The following is an 18,410-nucleotide window of genomic DNA, read 5'->3' as shown; positions in this document are numbered from 1 at the left end:
ATGCTTGTGCTTTAAAGCGGTCTCTTCTTATATGGAAAGTGAGACATCAGTCATGTTGCTGTGATTCTGCTGCAGCAGAGTATTTGAGGCCCTTTTCTCTCTGGGTTCAGCTGGAGGTCAGTGTTTGAAATAAGACTGTGCTCTTGAGTGCAATGAAATAAATATATATGTGTGTGTGTTTGTGTGTGTGTGTGTGTGTGTGCATGCTGCAGATGACCTGCCAAAGAAGAAGCCTCCAGCTCTCCATAAGCCCACCAACCCGGACGGCCTGGCCTATCTGGACTTCAGCGTGTCGACGACCGGCATGCTGGCCGGAGTTCAGGTCAGCTCAGCCCTAATCCTCACCAAACCACTGCCGCCTGGTCCCACTCCCCTCCTCTTCCTCCTCCTCCAGTCATTACTTTTCTTATTCCAGAGGGAAATTCAGCCATCAGAGCAGCAGCAACATGAGTAAACAGAAAGCAGAATGAAAGCACATTTGGCTCACAGTTGAAGGGCTCAGTCCAAACACACAAACCGCTTCTTCCAACTAAGATGTCGCTCGCTTTTCAAAGATTCATTTACCGGGGGGGAAATGTGAAATGTTTTACTTTAAATTTAAATTCATTGTGAACCTTCCTATCTTGCTCCTTGTTTGTCTTTTTGTGTGTTTCGTGTGTCTCTCTCCCTCCCCTCTCGTCTCCTCTCTGCTCCAGATGTCCCATAATGCAGTTGCAGCCTTCTGTCGGTCAGTGAAGCTGCAGTGTGAGCTGTACCCGTCCAGAGAAGTTGCCATCTGTCTGGATCCCTACTGCGGCCTCGGCTTCGTCCTCTGGTGTCTCTGCAGGTTGGTGCAGCTCCTAAATGCATCTCCACCCACTTACAAACCATTAAATATGCATTTTACACTCTTTGAGGATCCTCCAGTCATTTATTTTGCACTTCTTTACGTTAAAGAATGGATGGTCCAAATCAAAGCAGCACAGATATGAGCTTGTACTGTATGTAGCTGCAGTAACTTAGTATCCCACTTAAGACAATGTGTATTATTCAATCAGATTCAACATAGCTCATCAAGCAGCTCAGAGCAGATAAGGAGGACAGGAACTGGCAGGAATGGCACAGAAAATTTTTAGTCCCTATTCAAGCTAAGCACTCTGAAACACTCCCGCCGTGGTTTGAAGGATGGAACAAAACTGTGTCCGAGGTGCAAAATCAAAGGCACACCCACCGTACTCCCAAAGTAACTCCCAGGTTTCCAGAAAAGTAAATAAAAGCAGATGTTTTGTGAATCATTAAAGCCCTACATCTGTTTTAAGGATTAATACTCTTATTTACCCTCTCAGGCTCAAATTGAGTTTTTGTTGCTAATGCACAACCGAGTCCTGCAGTGGTACTTCTGAGTAAAAACAACTCATAAAATATGTACGTGGGGTAATCAGGTTGTTCGTTTTTAGCTGCTGCAAATCAGCAACACCTGCCTCGAGAGGGTTAATATATATTTATGTATTTAAGTTCATTTTAAAATGCTTTACTTCTGTTTCATGACTTCATCTTTCTTTGTTTTTTCATTTAATAATGTGTGCAGTGGGTTTCAAACCTGAGCTGCATGCACCATGAGTACTGCAGCACGCTGCTAAAAACAAGCTTGCATGTTGTTATTTTGAACACCCTCCTGTTAAATGGGGGGAAGGAAAACCTTAAGTTGAACAATGCTTAAAAACTGCTTCACTATATGGATGTAACATGACACAGGCTGGGAACTACAGATTGGAGCTGCCCCCTTTCTTTTACTCTTGCATTATATTGCATGAACCTGTGGATGCAGTGACTCATTGTGTTTGCTGACAACACTTAGTGGCAATTTAAGAAATTCATAAATAAATATAACTTTTTTATGTTGAACATTTAAAATGTTCTAAAGTATTTGAGCATTTCCTGCCCAGATAACCTGAATCCACGTCCTGGAAGAGTTGGGTAGAGTTGTAAATAATAAATTGTCTTACTCTTTGAGTGTAAGACAATTTAAGTGTTTATTGATGTATTTTCAGTAAAAGGGGGGAAAATTAGCTTTTTAACATGGAAGGTTTGGTTATACTCATCCCTGCCTCACCTTCTTAAAATACAAGAACAGTGATTTATACTTATTGATAATAATAATAAGTAATATTAATGTTTAAAGGTCTCCGTCTGAAACTCGACAGTCTTTAAATCGTTAAATCTTGGCTCCAGCCTGCAGGTCTGCTTACTTTCAAATCTTCTTCTCATAAATACTCAACTCGTCTGGAGCCGATATCTGCTGCTAAATGTCTTCGGAATAAAACAAATCATCCTCGGCTTGAGGATTTCACGTCGTCCTCGCTGACAGTAGCTCACATTTACATCAGATTGTTACACAACCCTGTGGTGCTGGTTGGCCGGTTTCTCAGGACAATAAATCATAGTCTTAGCAAGTGTGACTGGTTATAGTGAGTGAATGTTAGTTTTACTGTCCAAACCAGTGCAGTACATAACCAGATCATCAACACTCGTCAGTCTCCTGATGTTGTTAGTGCTTGTAAACATGTCGTCCATTTTTAAATTTGTGTTATTGTTCTGAGTCGGCACATGCAGATCCCCGACACACACACTGAAAAGCCTTTGTGTTGTCTGCAGCGTGTATTCTGGCCACCAGTCCATCCTGATCCCGCCGGTGGAGCTGGAGTCCAACCCAGCGCTGTGGCTGCTGGCCGTCAGCCAGCTGAGGGTGCGAGACACCTTCTGCTCCTACAGCGTCATGGAGCTCTGCACCAAAGGACTCGGCCTGCAGACCGAGGCGCTCAAGGTCAGCACAACAGTGAGACGAGCAACGTGTCGGTTTCAAGTTCTGTCTGTTTACATATTTAAGTCCATTTTCAAACATGGGAGGTTTTGCAGAAGGCTGCAGATGCAGAAGAGCGGGCTGCAAACAGTCCTTCAACAGTAGAGACAGAAATCCCTGATATAAAATATCAATACAAAAATGAACTTTTTGTTCTGATCACATTTGCAGCTTCTGATAAACATCATGTGTCCAGCCTCCAGTTTGCTGCTGTGATTAACTGTAGGACAGAGTCTGATGGCTGTGCAGCCTGGTCGAGGCCATCGACTGAAAAACAACATTCTATCGACATGTTTTTCTTCATCTAGATGTGATATCTTCAATGTTTTTATTACTTTGTGTGCAAAAGAGAAGCTCTGTCATGGCCCTGGTTTTTGTTTTGTTGGATTAGAGTTCAGGCTTCAAGTGTTTGAAGAGTTCATTTCTGTGTGACGAGCTTCAGTTTCCAGCCTGTGTTTTGGTTCTTGTGGTAGTTCAAGTTCCTGCTTGTTTTTCCCTCTCTCTCATCTTTATGCCTCTGTCCTCATGTTTGGTGTGTGTCTTCTTGTTTCCATGTTTACTGTGTTTTCCTTTGGATTGTTTCCTCTACTCGTGATAGGTGGGAGTATTCATGTCTGTATCACTTTCCTTTGGTTACTTCCTTTACTTTTTACTTTTGTTTTCTTTCACGTCCTGTGTTAGTTTTGCTTCCTGTCTCCCTCTGAATGTCCTGATTGTCCTGTTACCCTCGTGTTGGTCCTTCCCTAATCAGCCCTCCCTGTCTATGAATAGTCCTGTCTTCCCCTTGAGCCTCGATTATACTCTGCTGCAGACACAGACAGCTGGAGACACGACAGTCGCGCAGTCATTCCTGTTGTACTTCTTTAATATTCACCTGCTGGACACATGCAGGTGGTGCATTGTAGTGTAGTCTCTGTAACAGCATCTGCTATGCTCCAAACATTTATTTGTTTCTTTACTTTCTGATCTCTATTGTTTTGGATTCTCTGTTAAGAGATGTTATCAGTATTTGGATCCTCACCCTTACAATCCACTCATCCTGTCATAAGAACAATGGACAGCACTCGTATACATCACACAGTGAAAGAAAAAGCCAGACTCACTGTAAATGTTTCATGCAGCTTGCTTGCCTCGTCCACAGTGCTGCAGGCACTGTGAAGTTCTTGTTGAGTAGAGTGACTCTACTCCGAGCCTGCAGGTGGATCTGCTTGGAGGAGTCAAAAATAAAAAATGAAGACTTAGAAAACACAGCTTGCTTGGTTTTAACAGGAACCATGAAAATAGAAATATGACCGTCGGTATTTACTGAGCTTCCCTAAAAAATCGTATTTGTTTTTAGTACTTGTGGCTTATAGCAAGACAGGTTCAAACCTCTAAGCTGGCCTGTGTGGAGTTGAATGTGCTGCGTGGGTTCCCTCTGGCTACTCCGGCTTCCTCCCACAGTTCAAAGACATACATGTTAGGTTAGTTGAGTCCATACTGGCCAGAGGTGCGAACGCAGAGTAGTTAAAGCACCTTAGAGAAGATAATAAAGTGCTGTGTGAAAAGGTGAGTGTGGGTTGGAGTGTAAATTGCTTTGAGTGGTCGATCCCCTACAGTTCAAAGCCTGCTCTGTAAAACATGGCCTTCTAATAGATATATATGTTTTTCTTTGGTCCATACAGATGTCAGGACCGTGTTTTTCCCAAAGTTAGACTCAGTCAGTGGGAACATGTACAAATATGTTATCTTGCAAAAGAAGGCACACCAACCAAGTTCCTCTAGTTGTTGCTCTGTTTATCAGCCTCTGTGAGTTTGTTGTGTCAGCATGTAAACAAGCTCCCCACCTGCTGCGAGTACTGGTTAAAGTGGATCTTGACGTTTTAGCAAATCTCCAGAGCAGAACTGTTGTCTTGTGCTCTCAAAGATGTTTGAGTTGTCTGAATGTGGTCACAGTGGCTAAACCTTCAAAATAAGACGACGGAACAGTAAAGTGACACAGCTGATAAACCCACAGCCTCCATGTGAGTGAGCAGACAGCAGCTCCACCAAGTCTGACACTGCTTAGCTCACTTCCCTCACGCTCTCCTCTGCTCAGCGGTAATAAACTCTGTCTCCATCTGCTCAGCCCGAGGACACATCTGAAAGCTGGAGTTACAGACACCGATGCCTCTGATTGGTCACGGATAGAAGCCACAGAGTTAATTTTAGTGACTATCTGTCTTTAAGTTTCCATGGAGACTGAGCGTTAAACGCTGAGAGAAAAGCAGAAACAAAGCACTTTTTTCTTGTCTCCTTTACAGCTACAGATGAAGCAAACTTTATACTTTTGTACTTTTTTATTTTTAGTCACATTTTTTTTTTTATGTAACACCTACACAAGAAGGGATTTGAGCGTCGTATTATTCTGGTGAACTAAGTAGGTTAAAGAGGCAGAAAGTCAGAAGAAAAACTTTATATTTGAAAGGGTTTTTCTCTCATTCCAGCAGTCCACAGCTGGACTCTCTGGGATTAGATATAATTTTCCTTTCGTCTCTTTCGCAGGCTCGGGGTCTGGATCTGTCCCGGGTTCGAGCCTGTGTGGTGGTGGCAGAGGAGAGGCCCAGGATGGCGCTCACACTCTCTTTCTCTAAGCTCTTCAAAGACCTCGGCCTTCACCCGCGCTCTGTCAGCACAGCCTTCGGCTGCAGAGTCAACCTGGCCATATGCCTGCAGGTAAAAAGCAAACCAGCTGCTCCTGCAGACTATTCTGTACATGCAGTTATCACAAAAACTTGGTAGAGTTCAGATGGAGCTTTGCACTCAACGGTTTTATCCTTCTAAGTATTCTGCAGCTTAAATTCTTTGAATTTTTATCAGTGGGTTAGGGATGTTCCTGCTCACTGATTTCTAGTCCCTAAGTAGGAAAACTTGGACAAGGTTAAACTTTGTCTAAAGAAATACTTGAAACTGTTAATCAGATGGTTTGAAAATAAAAATTATATTTTCTAAGCCACTGAAAGCTGTTACATTGCACATACGCAGTGTCAGGTTAGATTACCAAATGCACCGAGGATGAGCAATGCACACAAGTGGCCGTATTTCTGATTTGCATGGAAATCGTGCAGATTTATTATCCCCAAAGTCGGTCTGTCTTAAGGTGGAGCCGAGGTTTATACAGACAGTGGTTAATGGATGTCAATTGTAAGACTTCCTCCTACGTGCACTGGTAATTGCTTATCAGGAGATCTTCAGACAGACTACCTTATAGTAAGAAATCATAAAACAAAAGCCCAATCATGACAAACTTACTTTGTGAAAGTCGCCAGGAAGTCGTCCAAACTAGCGCTCCCATCGTCATTGTTTGGGAGCTTTCCTCATGATATCCTTGCATGTGAAAGCAAAATTAAATTGAAAACTTGTAATAATAAATCAGTAGATTTAACCCAGTTAGTGACCTAATCTTCCTCATCTTTAGAGTTTCCTTTTGAAATTTCCTGGATTTGCTTCCTCTGTATATTCGCATAAAGGAATCTGTTTGTACCTCCTTTCCTGTGCCTCCCCCTCCCTCCTCTTGTGTCGGCACCGAACCCTTTGTTTTGGCACCACAGTGGCTCATGTGTAGTGCTGTTGTCTGACCCAGGAGGCTCCTGGTTTTAAGCCCAGGTCAGGGCTGGGCTCTTCTGTTGGACTTCAACAGGTTTCCTGAATCCTGCGACTATTAATAATCCTCATATGAGGATCAGTTAAACGTAGAGAGCAAATATCACTGCAATATCCCACTTAGCTTCACTTCTTCTTAGCTTCTTAAACCAAAAATAGTATTTTTTTTAGCTGCTTCTCTCCCGTTTAAGTTGTTCACCCACTGTACAGTCAGCTCATCGCTCCAGTGAAACGCTGTCGGAGAGTTTGGGAAACTAAATCTTTCTGATCACTGTGATTGGCTGCAGGGCACTTCAGGGCCGGACCCCACTACTGTGTACGTAGACATGAGAGCGCTGCGTCACGACAGGTACGGTAACCTGTCAGTAAGTCCCGTCAGCCGTCTTCCTCTCGCTTTACTGCAAAAAGTTTTGACGATAACACATTTGTTCCAGGGTTCGATTAGTGGAGAGAGGTTCTCCTCACAGTCTCCCCTTGATGGAGTCTGGCAAGGTGAGTGCATTAATATTTATACATTAAAATTTGCATGTAGTTTCAAATCAAATCAAAGCATCCAATCAGCATAGTGCTAAGAAGTACAAGAGGTTTCATTAAACCCCACAGAAGTTCAAGTTCCACATGAGAGGCGATTCATGAAATTTTAGGTGAAACATGAACCGACACTGAGCAGCTGACAGCAAATTACCAAAGACACGCCAGGATGAAGATGTAATTTTAATGGCAGCACGTTCCAGGACTATTCTCTGCTTTTCACTGCGTGTCCTCCCACATTCAGTGAGTCAAAACAGACAGCAGGTTTGAGTCGATGACGAGCCTTCAAATGTTCATCCTCCCTTTCTGTCGGTGGGCATGTGGGAGGAGAGAGACGACTATTACATAGCTGTCAAACATGCGTGCTTGTCCATTAGTGCAACTGCAGAGCTGCCCGACCCGAAAAGTTTTACAAGTTTTAGATTAGGATTCATGTGGATGTGAGGAGGAAGCCTTAAACGTACCCTAGAAAACCCTGTAACGTATCAGACCATTTTTATTTGCGATGTCTGAGCCTTTTCCAAATCTCTGCCTCAAAAGACAATTGAAAGCTTTCTTTGTGGAGGCCTCTGGGTGAATTTTATGCCAAATCTAAAGGATGCGATGCTTACGCTCAGTGCCTCTCAGTTCATGCGCGCTTCGAGCTCAGAGTTGGAACTTTGCCACTTCTACAGCCTTCAGAGTGACTTTGAGCCCCAACAAAGTCTAAAACAGACAATTATAAAAACGTGTCACCCATCATAGAGTTGAAGTAGCCACAGAGACCAAACCCCCTTTTTTTTATAGCAGGCTGTGCGCATGAGGTTAGAGATTGAGTAGCTTTTTGAGCCAGTCCTCTAACGTTAGAGGAACTGTAATTTTTTTTAACTTCCATGTTCATTTTTCACTCTCTAGAAACTCTTACTTAGCTCAGCAAAGCTGCTGTTTAGTCACTTTTTACGTGTAGCAGGAAATAAAAAGGGTTTCTTGTAATGATGGCTTTATTATTTAAATAAAAAAGTTGTGTTACCATGACAATGTATACCATTTATTATATAGGAAACTATTTACTTCTTGATGTACAAATAACTGTGACAAAATGCAAAAAAATAAAGACATTGCAGCTACTCATGTGCACCTGGCAGATGGCAAAGGAAGAAAAAATCATAACCTTTGGTAAACGGCTCGCCCACATTTAGTAGCTGCAGACCAGTGAAACCAGGTTATTTTTAGAGTACATTTAAAAACAGCAAATGCTGAACAGCGTGTTATTTGAAGCTTATTTCTTTGCATTTGTCTTTCCATGTATCAGTGAAAGGACAGCTGCTGAGCAGCCTTTTTGCCTTTTGCTGCGGCAGAAATATGAAACTCACACTAGGATATTTAGTGAGGTTTAAACAGTGATTTCTAATGCTGTAATTAGAAGAAACATCAGTGGTATAAATGTTTAGCAGACTAATAAAATTAGTTTGGTTAAAGTCAGTTTATGTGGTGAAAAAAGCTCAACATGCCACGTCATGTTTCAAATCACCGTGAGCTTTGCAGAGTCGGTGAGGGTCGAGTGTTTGGGACAGTGCCATAACATTTCTAATAAAGCAGGCAGAGGGCACCTGACTTTAAACAGAAACCTATGGAACCGTGCTCATTTTCACTTATTCACTGTTGTGATTGACGGTGCTGCATTATTTCTCTTTACATCTGTTTATGGTTTGGCACAAAGGGAGTAACATCGATTACTGACTCCAGACTTCATACAGCTTGTAACATCATGCTCCTCTATAACGCACTCCTGCTTCTGCCCCTGAAAAACATCAATTGGTGACAGTAACATAGATCGTATGTATGTCGCAGATTTCTTGGTGTTTTAAGAGCAGGTGTGACATGCCTGACCTACAGCGATACACAGAAAACCAAGAAAACCCAACAGTCAGATGAGCAAACACTTTGGCAACAGTGGGAAGGAAGAACTCTCTTTTAACAGGAAGAAACTGGGACTGGTTGGGGATGGAAGACACGTTGTGCAAAACACATGTTGTGGAAGAGAGACGACTCCAAACTGGAATTTCTTTAAAATCAGAGGAGTTGCCACTGGTGGCCATTGGAAAAGGTAACAAAGTTGTTGCCCATGACCTCTGGACAAAGGTTAGCCTTTCTCATATGTAGGACAGAGCAGGAAACCTCCAGCCTCAGATGTGTCGTGACTACTGGAAATACTCTGGTTTAGCAGAGAGAGATGCCTGGAATGAACCTGCAGAGGGCAGGACACATGGCACCTGCTCACTGTGAATTCAGAGGACTATCATTTGTGTTTTTTCTCATATGGGCTCAGTCAGACTTAACACAAACGTTTAAACTGTTGGAATGAAAGCTTTCATTTCAGATCTGTCAGATATTTGTGATTTTAGATAAAGAACCTTTCAATATGTTCTAGAAGAGTTCAAGGCTGCAGCATCTGTGTGAAAGTGGCTTTAAAGTGATTGGAATGAGCTTGATGCTTTTAAAGGAATGAAATGAAAGTGGCGCTCTGGCACTAAGGACGGGTTTTTGGTCCATGCCGCCCCCTTCTCACTCTCTGGCGTGTTTACTCAGCTCTGTCAGCCTGATAAAGACATCAAACCTCCCTAAAAAGCTTTTAAAACTGGTGTTAGCGTTGAAGGTCTAGTGATACGTTCCTGAATACAGAGCTGTCATACAGCAACTCGGATCTGCAGAGATACTGATGGCTGAGCAGCACTTACTTCAGTTTCATTACTGAGCTCTGAGCAGTGAGACCAGCAGGAGGACTGACAGCAGTGCAAAATGTCTAAATATTAAGAGGCAGCATGTCTGAGGGATTTGATTGATTGACATGTTGAAGCTCTGAAACTAAGACTAAGCATGCAGAGTCCAGTGTTAAGATGTTGATGTTAAATTAAAGCTGCCAAAATAAACTGTCTTCGGTTGAGACAGAAGATTCTAGATTTCTGTTATTTCCATCTTCAGCTCATTTATATTTGGTGGTTTGTCTCCTGTGGGAGCTGCAGCGAGGGCTCAGTGGAGAACAGAGAGAGATGTGGGATGGAGGTGGTTCCACAGCAGCTCGCAGATGCACAGTAACTGTTCGTAGGCTGAAGCAGTTTAAAAAAGGCACCGAGAATTGTACTTTACAATTGGAAGAAGAGTGTCAGCTGACAAAACAACTGCTGTGGGCTACCACTGAGATCAGCTAACACCATGATCAGTCTGTTAAAACCTTTAGTTTCTTTATTCATTCGGGATATCTCAAGACCAGAACCTCGGAAACCAGCAGTCCACAGAGAAAGACTTTTCTTGGTTAAATACCAAGACAGGGGTTTCTGAGTCTGTCTTCATTTAGATCAAAAGTTGTGAATTTGAACATTTTTCATGAGTTTCTAACCTTGGATGCCTCCTAGACCTACAATTTTACAAATGAAGAGTAGCAGCTTTGTGGCCACTTAAGACACAATGTGACATTGACAGAACGCTTTGAAGCTAACATAGTCCTCAAATGCCTTTCAGCTCTTAGATTTAACAAACTGTTCTTGGTTTGATGTTTTAAAGCTCGCTGAAGCTCGTGCTTTTAGCACATGAAGTTTCCTAAACTCTCCACTGTCCCGATCTGTCCTGAAAGCAAACTGATGGATCTTTTCTTGGAGCTCGCCGAGTCGTTCACGTCTTCTTCCCCCACGTTGACACACAAAGAGAGGACGTCATGATTGAGGGCTGGTCATCGATCGGCACGCTGTTGTTTTTGACTCACTGCATGTGGGAGGAGGAGAGAAAACTAATGATTGCTTTCCACTCAGTCCATCGCTTCTTTTATCGCTTCACTGACACGATGTTTGTTGTGTACGTGCAAAAACATCAGAGGACTTCTGCTCGGTAAACATGATAAATGGCTGTTATTTGAAGTGCATTCACATCCGTTTATAAGGTTGTTTTATGTAATTTATGTCCGAGCAGCTTTAACAGGCGATGGTGTGAACCGACAGTGAAATGTAAAGTGTTTTTAACATAAACAGCTGCTTCTATTTGTGGGGCTGTATTCCTGCATGAGTCAGAGTGAAGCAGGAAGCAGGGAGATTGTTTGATTCTTTATTTTTACATCTTATTTTTCAGATCCTGCCCGGAGTTCGTATCATCATCGCCAATCCGGAGACCAAAGGACCGCTTGGAGACTCTCATCTCGGAGAGGTCGACAGACACGACCCGTTTCTTTCTTTTCTGATTGTCTTCTTTTTCTTCTTCCTGTTCTTTCTTTGTTTTTGGCATTTTTGGGGCAAAATTGTTGAGCTCCTAACTCAACCTAAGAATTTATGAGCAAGAGTCCTGTGATTTATTCCATCGCTAGGCGTTCAAAGTGTGATTGGTTTATTAAAAATATATATTTTTACCGACCAAAGAGTAAACTCAACACAGCTAATCGTAAATTTTACTGGTATGCAGATCTGGGTTCACAGCGCTCATAACGGCAGCGGTTACTACAGCGGTTACGGTGAGGAGGTTCTTCAGTCCGACCACTTCAACTCCAGACTCAGCTTCGGAGACACTCAGACCGTCTGGGCCAGGACGGGCTACCTGGGCTTCCTCCGCCGCACCGAGCTCACGGACGCCAACGGAGGTTGTTTGTCTCGCTGTGTGCAACGTGTCATCGCCCTCGTCGCACCGTGACTAACTGTGTGTCTTTGCGTCTGCTTGAACAGAGCGACACGATGCTCTGTTCGTGGTGGGAGCTCTGGAGGAGGCCATGGAGCTGAGAGGGATGAGGTACCACCCCATCGACATCGAGACCTCCGTCATCCGCGCACACAAGAGCATCGTGGAGTGGTACGTGTAACAACAGCAGCAAAGTCTTTGAAGGATATTAAACGACCACAAATAGCATGTAACAGAGGACGATAGTTCACTGAGACAAGCAGTGAATAATGTCAATGATTCACACAGTGCTCAGTCGATCGCATTTTAATGTTACAGGTAGAGTAAAGATGGGAAACCATCATCAACAAATCCATATTCAAGAGTTTAGTCCTCAGCAATCACCAGAGCATCACTGAACAATAGCTGCTTGGTTGTGAGATGTGTTTCTACCAGTGTGTAAGAGAAGAAGCTGCAAGAGGAAAATCTCATTAGCAGTAATCAAGCTACTTTAATCAGATCCAATATCCTGCAGTTTAGATACAACTAAAAGAGACCTGCAGTAAACTTTAAGGTGAGTCAAACCATGACAGTTCTGCCTCTGAACTAAGTGTCATTTAAAATGCATGCTGTTGATGAAATGTTCATTTTTCATTTGCAAACAAAACTTTTATCTTTTTTTGTTCCTGAACCGACACAATCGGGCACGCGAATGCCGCCAAATGTGAGCTGAGAGATATATGACAGATCAGATGTTATCTGTCCATCCACTGAGCTCCTCGTCCCATAGATGGACTCCCAGTTCCACTGTTTGCAGCTGGCAGCGCTCCTCGTTCTGCTCTGCAGCCTTAGTGAGCTCGTCGTAGAGACGCATACACTGGTTTTCCAGTCGTGCTGCAGGTCGTGGTTAGAGCGACCTGAGAGCAGGCTTTCAGAGCAGAGCAGAGACTGTCGTCAGCAGCTGCTGTCCATGATGGAGGATCTGGAGTCAGTCCAGCTTCAGGATAAAAAGGTTTAACTCCAGTCTGGTCCCTACACCCTTCCCACCCAGTGGCTCCTCCTCCTCAGTCTTGCGGCTGCTGAAGGGTTTCCTAATGAAGGCGTGGATTAGAGTCTGTTGTGGACACAAACATCTCCAGACATCACGAACGAGTGATTACTAGTTATTCCAGGTTTACTTTTTAAAGCTTGAGCTTTAGTCGTTGCCCTGCGCCTCGCTCTTGGCTTATTGCTTTTATTACTTCTTGGCCTTTGTTATTGACATTTAAAGCAGCAAAATAGAAACTAAAATCAGTTCTGAATCTGTTTTTGAAAACATGAGCATTAATGTGCAAAGTGTCCATGAAAGGCACTGGATTGTGTTTATTACTGTAGTTATGTGTAGTTGTGTGTTGGACACACAGTGCTGTGCATCGGTGCAGAGTCAGTGCTGGCTTTGTGGCTCACTTCTACTGAAAGTTTTTGGTTTGGGCGTTCCAGGCGAGCAAGCAAAAGGAGTGAAAGTTACAGGATGAGGGTTTAGAGGCTGGATTGGAACTGAGTTTGAGTCTCGGGTTTACCACAACAGGATCACATGAGAAAACTGTGCTAGCTGATTAGCACAGGCCAAGCTCTCTTTGTCTTTACGCTGATACTTATTAGCTGCTGAAGCTCCACCAGCTTGTTGTTGTGGAGTTTTTCTTCCCTCAAGTGGCTGAAAAGGGAATGAAAGGAAAATTCTGTTTCGTTCAGCCTGTTTGTTTTTCAGTCATGTGATTCTCTGTAGAGCTCCAGAAAAATGAGGCGTGGCACGTGGCCTTATTTACACACAGCATTCCTACTTTAATGCAGCTTTGAATTGCGAAACCACTCCAGATGTTACAGTTCCTGCACGTCTCTGTCTCCATCAGTGCGGTCTTCCCCTGGACCAACCTGTTGGTGGTGGTGGTGGAGCTGGAGGGCTCTGAGCAGGAAGCCCTGGACCTTGTTCCCATGGTGACAAAGGCGGTGCTGGAAGAGCACTACCTGATCGTGGGCGTGGTCGTGGTGACGGACATCGGCGTCATCCCCATCAACTCCCGCGGCGAGAAACAGCGCATGCACCTCCGCGACGGCTTCTTACAAGACCAGCTAGACCCCATCTACGTGGCCTACAACATGTAGCCTGAGTGTGTGCGCGCGTGTGTGTCTGTGTGTGTTTAAGAGAGAGCGAGCATGCGTTTGTATGCTGTGCATTTCGCCGTTGTTGTTCATTTATTTCCCAGAATCAAGATGTACTGTATTTTTGAACCTGCATATGGTGTGGTCTTAAGTCGTCTGTTTTCTTTCTAGTCGTGTTGTGCTGGTTGATTGATTGATCGGTTGGTTGCTCAGTGGTGTTGCGACCATTTTTACACCCCCGCTTGACCTCGTGACCGTTACCAGGAGCTCGTCACTGTAGAAAGCCTTAGGGGAACACTGTGTAGGGGGCGCCGGCTCCCGTCGTCACACCGCGTGTCATTTTAGGAGGTAAACGTAGAGCGAGAGAAGTACTAGAGCCTGTACCTGTCATCATGTTTTACCAGTTGAATTAAAAAAATCCTGGATTTGTGGTATTATTTCAAATTAGAGCAGGGGCAGCCAGATTATTGTAAAAATATAAATATTGTACATAGACATAATAATCTATATGGAGAGGTACTTAAAACACAATGAGGTGTAGTAGCCCCTTTATGCAGCTCTCTCCGCCCACACCCTCTGCGCGTGTGTGTGTGTGTGAAGACTGTGTGTGTGTGTCTCTGTCTGTGTTCATGTGTGCAACAGGGACATTTTATGTCGTTTCAATGTGAATCAAACACTGATTTTAAACAGATTTTTATCCTGAGACGATCAAAGAAGAGACATTTATGTGGAGACACACTGAAGACATCCAAAAAACGGAGAGAAATTCAGTGGCTGTGCGCGTTTCGGTGTCCAAAGTCTGAGAAAAAAATACACCGATTTATCTTTTTTGGATCTAGTTAAGAAAGATTTGCGTCTTTTTATCTTGTGACCTTTCTGGCTAAAAAGAAAATACCACAAATGCAATTTTAGCAGCTTTCTATAAAGTGTCTCATTTAAAGCAAACGTGCGGCAAATTTTGTAACATGCACATTAAACGTCTATGATCATCTTAGCTGTCAACCAGTCCTTCAGTTACCTTCCTGAATTACTTGCAGTCCTTATAGCACCCAAAGCATGTCAAGCAAAGTGCACTGTGTGAATATCAAAGAAATGTTGTTATTATCGTTATTTAAAGGGAGTTTAAGGGAAAACTGTGCATCATGTCAAAGACAACAGCATCAAGGTGTTGCTGCAGCAATTTTACATTTACTACCTTCTGACCAGCGGCCAGCAAGACTCAAAGGAAACATTCATTATCTGTAATATTATTATTATTATTATTATTATTTTCAAACTGGCCAAATTTGTATGGGACACAAAAAAGATGCCAAAACAAATAAACGAATAAATAAAATGTGAGATTTAAAACAGCGAAAAGAAATTTTATGAAATTTTTAATTTTCAAAAAACTCAAAAATAAATTAGTAATATGCAGAAAAGCAAGACAAAACATAGAAATGATAAATAAAGTGGAAAATTCTAACGGAAACGTAAATTAATTGAAGAATTCAAACAGAAATTGAATATGCAGGTGAATAAACATAGAAACAAGTTTATGACGATGTAATAAAGACGATAAAATTCAACCTTTTTATAAGGTTTAATCTCATATTAATTCATTTTTGAGATACTGTTTTAGTTTTCAGTTTGGCAGCTTTTGTCCTTCATATGTCCCATATGAACTGGCACACGATGGCTAATGAGAGAAATTGGATGAACATAACAAAATATATATGATTTTGGCAGCTTTGGTTGGAGACAGGTGTTTGTTTTTGAAGGTATCTTTGGTCCTCCATGTAAAGAAAATGGATAATTGTAAAAAATAATTGTGGCTCTCCATACATATGAACGGTTAAATGGATTTAAAAAAAATATGCTGCATAAAATATCCTTCTCCTGACATTTATAATGAAATCCACACGCGTCCTCGGGCCTTTTTTTAATGAACGAATGTGCAAACTTGGGAGACAATAATCACTCTCAATCACAAAGTAAACACTTCTCCGTCTTATTGCCAAAAAAGACGGGTGCACCCAATCATTAGTGCGGGTAATAAATCAAGTAGCTGCTTGCTGTCTGGGGAAGTAAATGCAGATGTAGCTGCAGTAACATCTGGAGTCTGTTGTGACGAAGGGAACTCCAGATAAAGTTTACATAGAAAAGCTCCTATTGTAGCAATAATCCCCCAGGGACGTTCTTTACCGCAGGGATTCAGCTGCTGCCTGTGTGCACTGTTTAATGATTGTTCCAGTATTATAATCTCCCAACTTTAAACATCAGACACACAGCTGTGTAACCTCTGTATGTGGTGGAATTCCCAAAGCTTTTTCAGGCCGGCTACATCACAGAAAACAAGAACGAAGTCTAAACAGACTTTTAGTGTTTTTTATTGAGTGTAAACTGATTGAACTGAGAGGAAACATGGATCTAATGTGTTTATGGCCAAACTGAAATGTTACTGTGTTGTTGTCTGTGTTAAAGTCGTCGCTCAAAGTACGATTACAAAATAACTCTGCCTCTGTACAACACCACAGTAGATCCTGCTGTAAATGTGATGCAGACGATATGTTTAATATGAGTGTTCACCAGTGTTTGGCAGCAAGTGCAGAATTAATAATATATCAGACAACAAACATTTCCACAAGTTAACAGCTCAAAAAAGGAAAGTAAGGAGTCCCACAGCAGAGTGAAGAATCCCCGGCAGAGAACGTCCTCGGAGCTTTGGTACAACAGCTACCACCTGATGTGCACTGACTTAGACACTTCCTCATATGTACTGAGGGTATATAAGATTTAAAGACAGATAGTTTAATAACTCTATGAAAAGCTTTTAAAATAATCTATATCAGTTCACGCCGAGACTCTTGGCTAACTGTGACCTATGGAAGCGTTGAAACCTGCGAGACACTCCGCAGGTTGTATAAAAGGTTTTATTCAGAGCGTTGCCGTTGTTTAGAGGAAACAGTGAAGCGTCGTTTGTTTACATCCCCGTGGCTGAATCACGTGTGACATCATCTCATCGCTCTTCTTCTTTGTTTCACTTTGAGTTTTCTCATCAGTTTTCCTCCACGTGTTTATGAGCAGAAAACTTATTTTTATGCATATCAGAAGTTGCTTAGCGCTTGTTTGGATAACTTAGCAGTTTGGGTTTGTTAGTAGCAGCGTAGCGGTCATGTTTCAGTCCCTGGATGTGTGTGTGTGTGTGTGTGTGTGTGTGTGTGTGTGTGTGTGAGGTGGATAATGTAGATCAAGACGGAAACCCCATCATAAACTCGGAGGACTCATCTCGGGGATTGATGGGAGGGAGACTGCATGGTGTGTGTCTGGGTGTGTGCGTGTTAGGTGTGTGTGTGTGTATATTGTATGTAAATAGTGTTGATTTTGTACGGTACAAGTGTGTGTGTGACTTGTTTTGTACACATGATAAAAAGATTAAATGACACTTTTATAAGAGCCTGCTACTGGCTCACCGTCACACTATACAGTGCAATAAAGTGCTTTGATTGGCTAAAACTCAGACTCGGGTTGTTATTATTTGTCTGTACAAACTCTTCACTCGTTAGTTAAAGAAAAAGCCAGATGTCTTACTTTCCTCACATCATCACACTATAACTAAAAGTCAGTTAAGCTTCAGCCTCTCCAGGAAACATAAACCATTAGCAGGTGGTGGGAGCAGACTTCTCTCTTCATCCCTCCCAGCTGATTTTTTTCAGGTTTGACTTTTTCATAATGTCTTTGTTACCGCTGGTAACACGAGGCACTACCTGCAGCCTGTTCAAGTAGCTCAGATGATCCAGCTCCTCCGGGATGGCCTCCAGCCTCGAGCGCGTGGAGGAGGCCGCAGCAGACGGGCTGTAGAAGGCCATCAGCCCGGTATCTGCCCCACCACAGCTGCCTGCTAATCTTTTCAGCTTAAACTCAGCTTCTGAAATGTGTGTTCGTCTTATTTGGATGGATGATGGGTTGTGATCTGTGTCGTTACAGTTCCGTATTTTAATTTTATTTCATTTTTAGTTTTTGTTTTCTATCAATTTCAGGTTCAGTTAGTTTCCAGAGTGTGTTGCACTTTAGTCTTTAGTGTCAGTGTTAGTTTTAGTCTTTATGATTACTGTTATGGGGGTCAAACTCATAAAGACTTAACCTAAACTCTAGCCACATTTTATTCCAGCTAGTTTAAGAAGTTCACAAAATTATTTATTTCTTTGTTCAATTTTATTTTAGTTAACTAAAAAAAATTTTCACTTCTAGTTTTAGTTTTTAGTTAACTGAAATAACCTTGTTTGGCTGGTGGGGCTGATTTTTGCTTCCTCCTCTTTAAGGTCATAAGTATCAGAAGCTTCCATCTATTAAAGGAAATGACTTCACCTGCTTGGCAGTTTGTTTACGCTGGTTTTCTTCCAGCCTGCCTCTGTCTCTCTCCTCCTGGAAGGTTGGTGCCTCTCAGCCACCCAGCTTGGTTTTCATTTGCTTTGCTTTGATTGCTTTGTAGTTATCGAGAAGCTTTTAGGTTAGCTCCTAGTTACCATTCCTTCAGTTTTTCTTTGAATGCCATTAAGAAGTTTTGAGTTAGTGAAAATTATCGCTGTGTGGATATACATGCTCTGTTATGTCTGAAATGAGCCGGGCATAACAGGGTAGATGTGGACAGATTGAGGACTTTGTGTTATTGTTGCCAGCTGCTATT

At 42.5% G+C, this 18,410-nt stretch overlaps 1 protein-coding gene across 3 annotated transcripts in view; it reads left to right on the top strand.

Annotated features, from left to right (window-relative positions):
• The window catches only part of LOC102204569 (disco-interacting protein 2 homolog C-like), a 73,401-nt gene extending 58,307 nt beyond the window's left edge, over window positions 1–15,094 (top strand). For all 3 annotated transcript variants that reach the window (XM_013915823.1, XM_005752662.2, XM_005752664.2), the window contains 10 exons: window positions 213–322; window positions 696–826; window positions 2,635–2,803; window positions 5,363–5,533; window positions 6,748–6,809; window positions 6,895–6,952; window positions 11,090–11,164; window positions 11,417–11,591; window positions 11,674–11,797; window positions 13,495–15,094. In XM_013915823.1, coding sequence (XP_013771277.1) covers window positions 213–322; window positions 696–826; window positions 2,635–2,803; window positions 5,363–5,533; window positions 6,748–6,809; window positions 6,895–6,952; window positions 11,090–11,164; window positions 11,417–11,591; window positions 11,674–11,797; window positions 13,495–13,747 — 1,328 coding nt within the window. In that variant the 3' untranslated portion in view covers window positions 13,748–15,094. The remainder of the gene's footprint in view (window positions 1–212; window positions 323–695; window positions 827–2,634; window positions 2,804–5,362; window positions 5,534–6,747; window positions 6,810–6,894; window positions 6,953–11,089; window positions 11,165–11,416; window positions 11,592–11,673; window positions 11,798–13,494) is intronic.
• Window positions 15,095–18,410: the final 3,316 nt, after the last annotated feature.

This window comes from Pundamilia nyererei, unplaced genomic scaffold (assembly GCF_000239375.1).
Source record: "Pundamilia nyererei isolate P.nyererei 1_Seehausen unplaced genomic scaffold, PunNye1.0 scaffold00371, whole genome shotgun sequence".
Classification (NCBI taxonomy): Eukaryota; Metazoa; Chordata; class Actinopteri; order Cichliformes; family Cichlidae; genus Pundamilia; species Pundamilia nyererei.
This window is presented reverse-complemented; position numbering and strand designations above follow the sequence as displayed.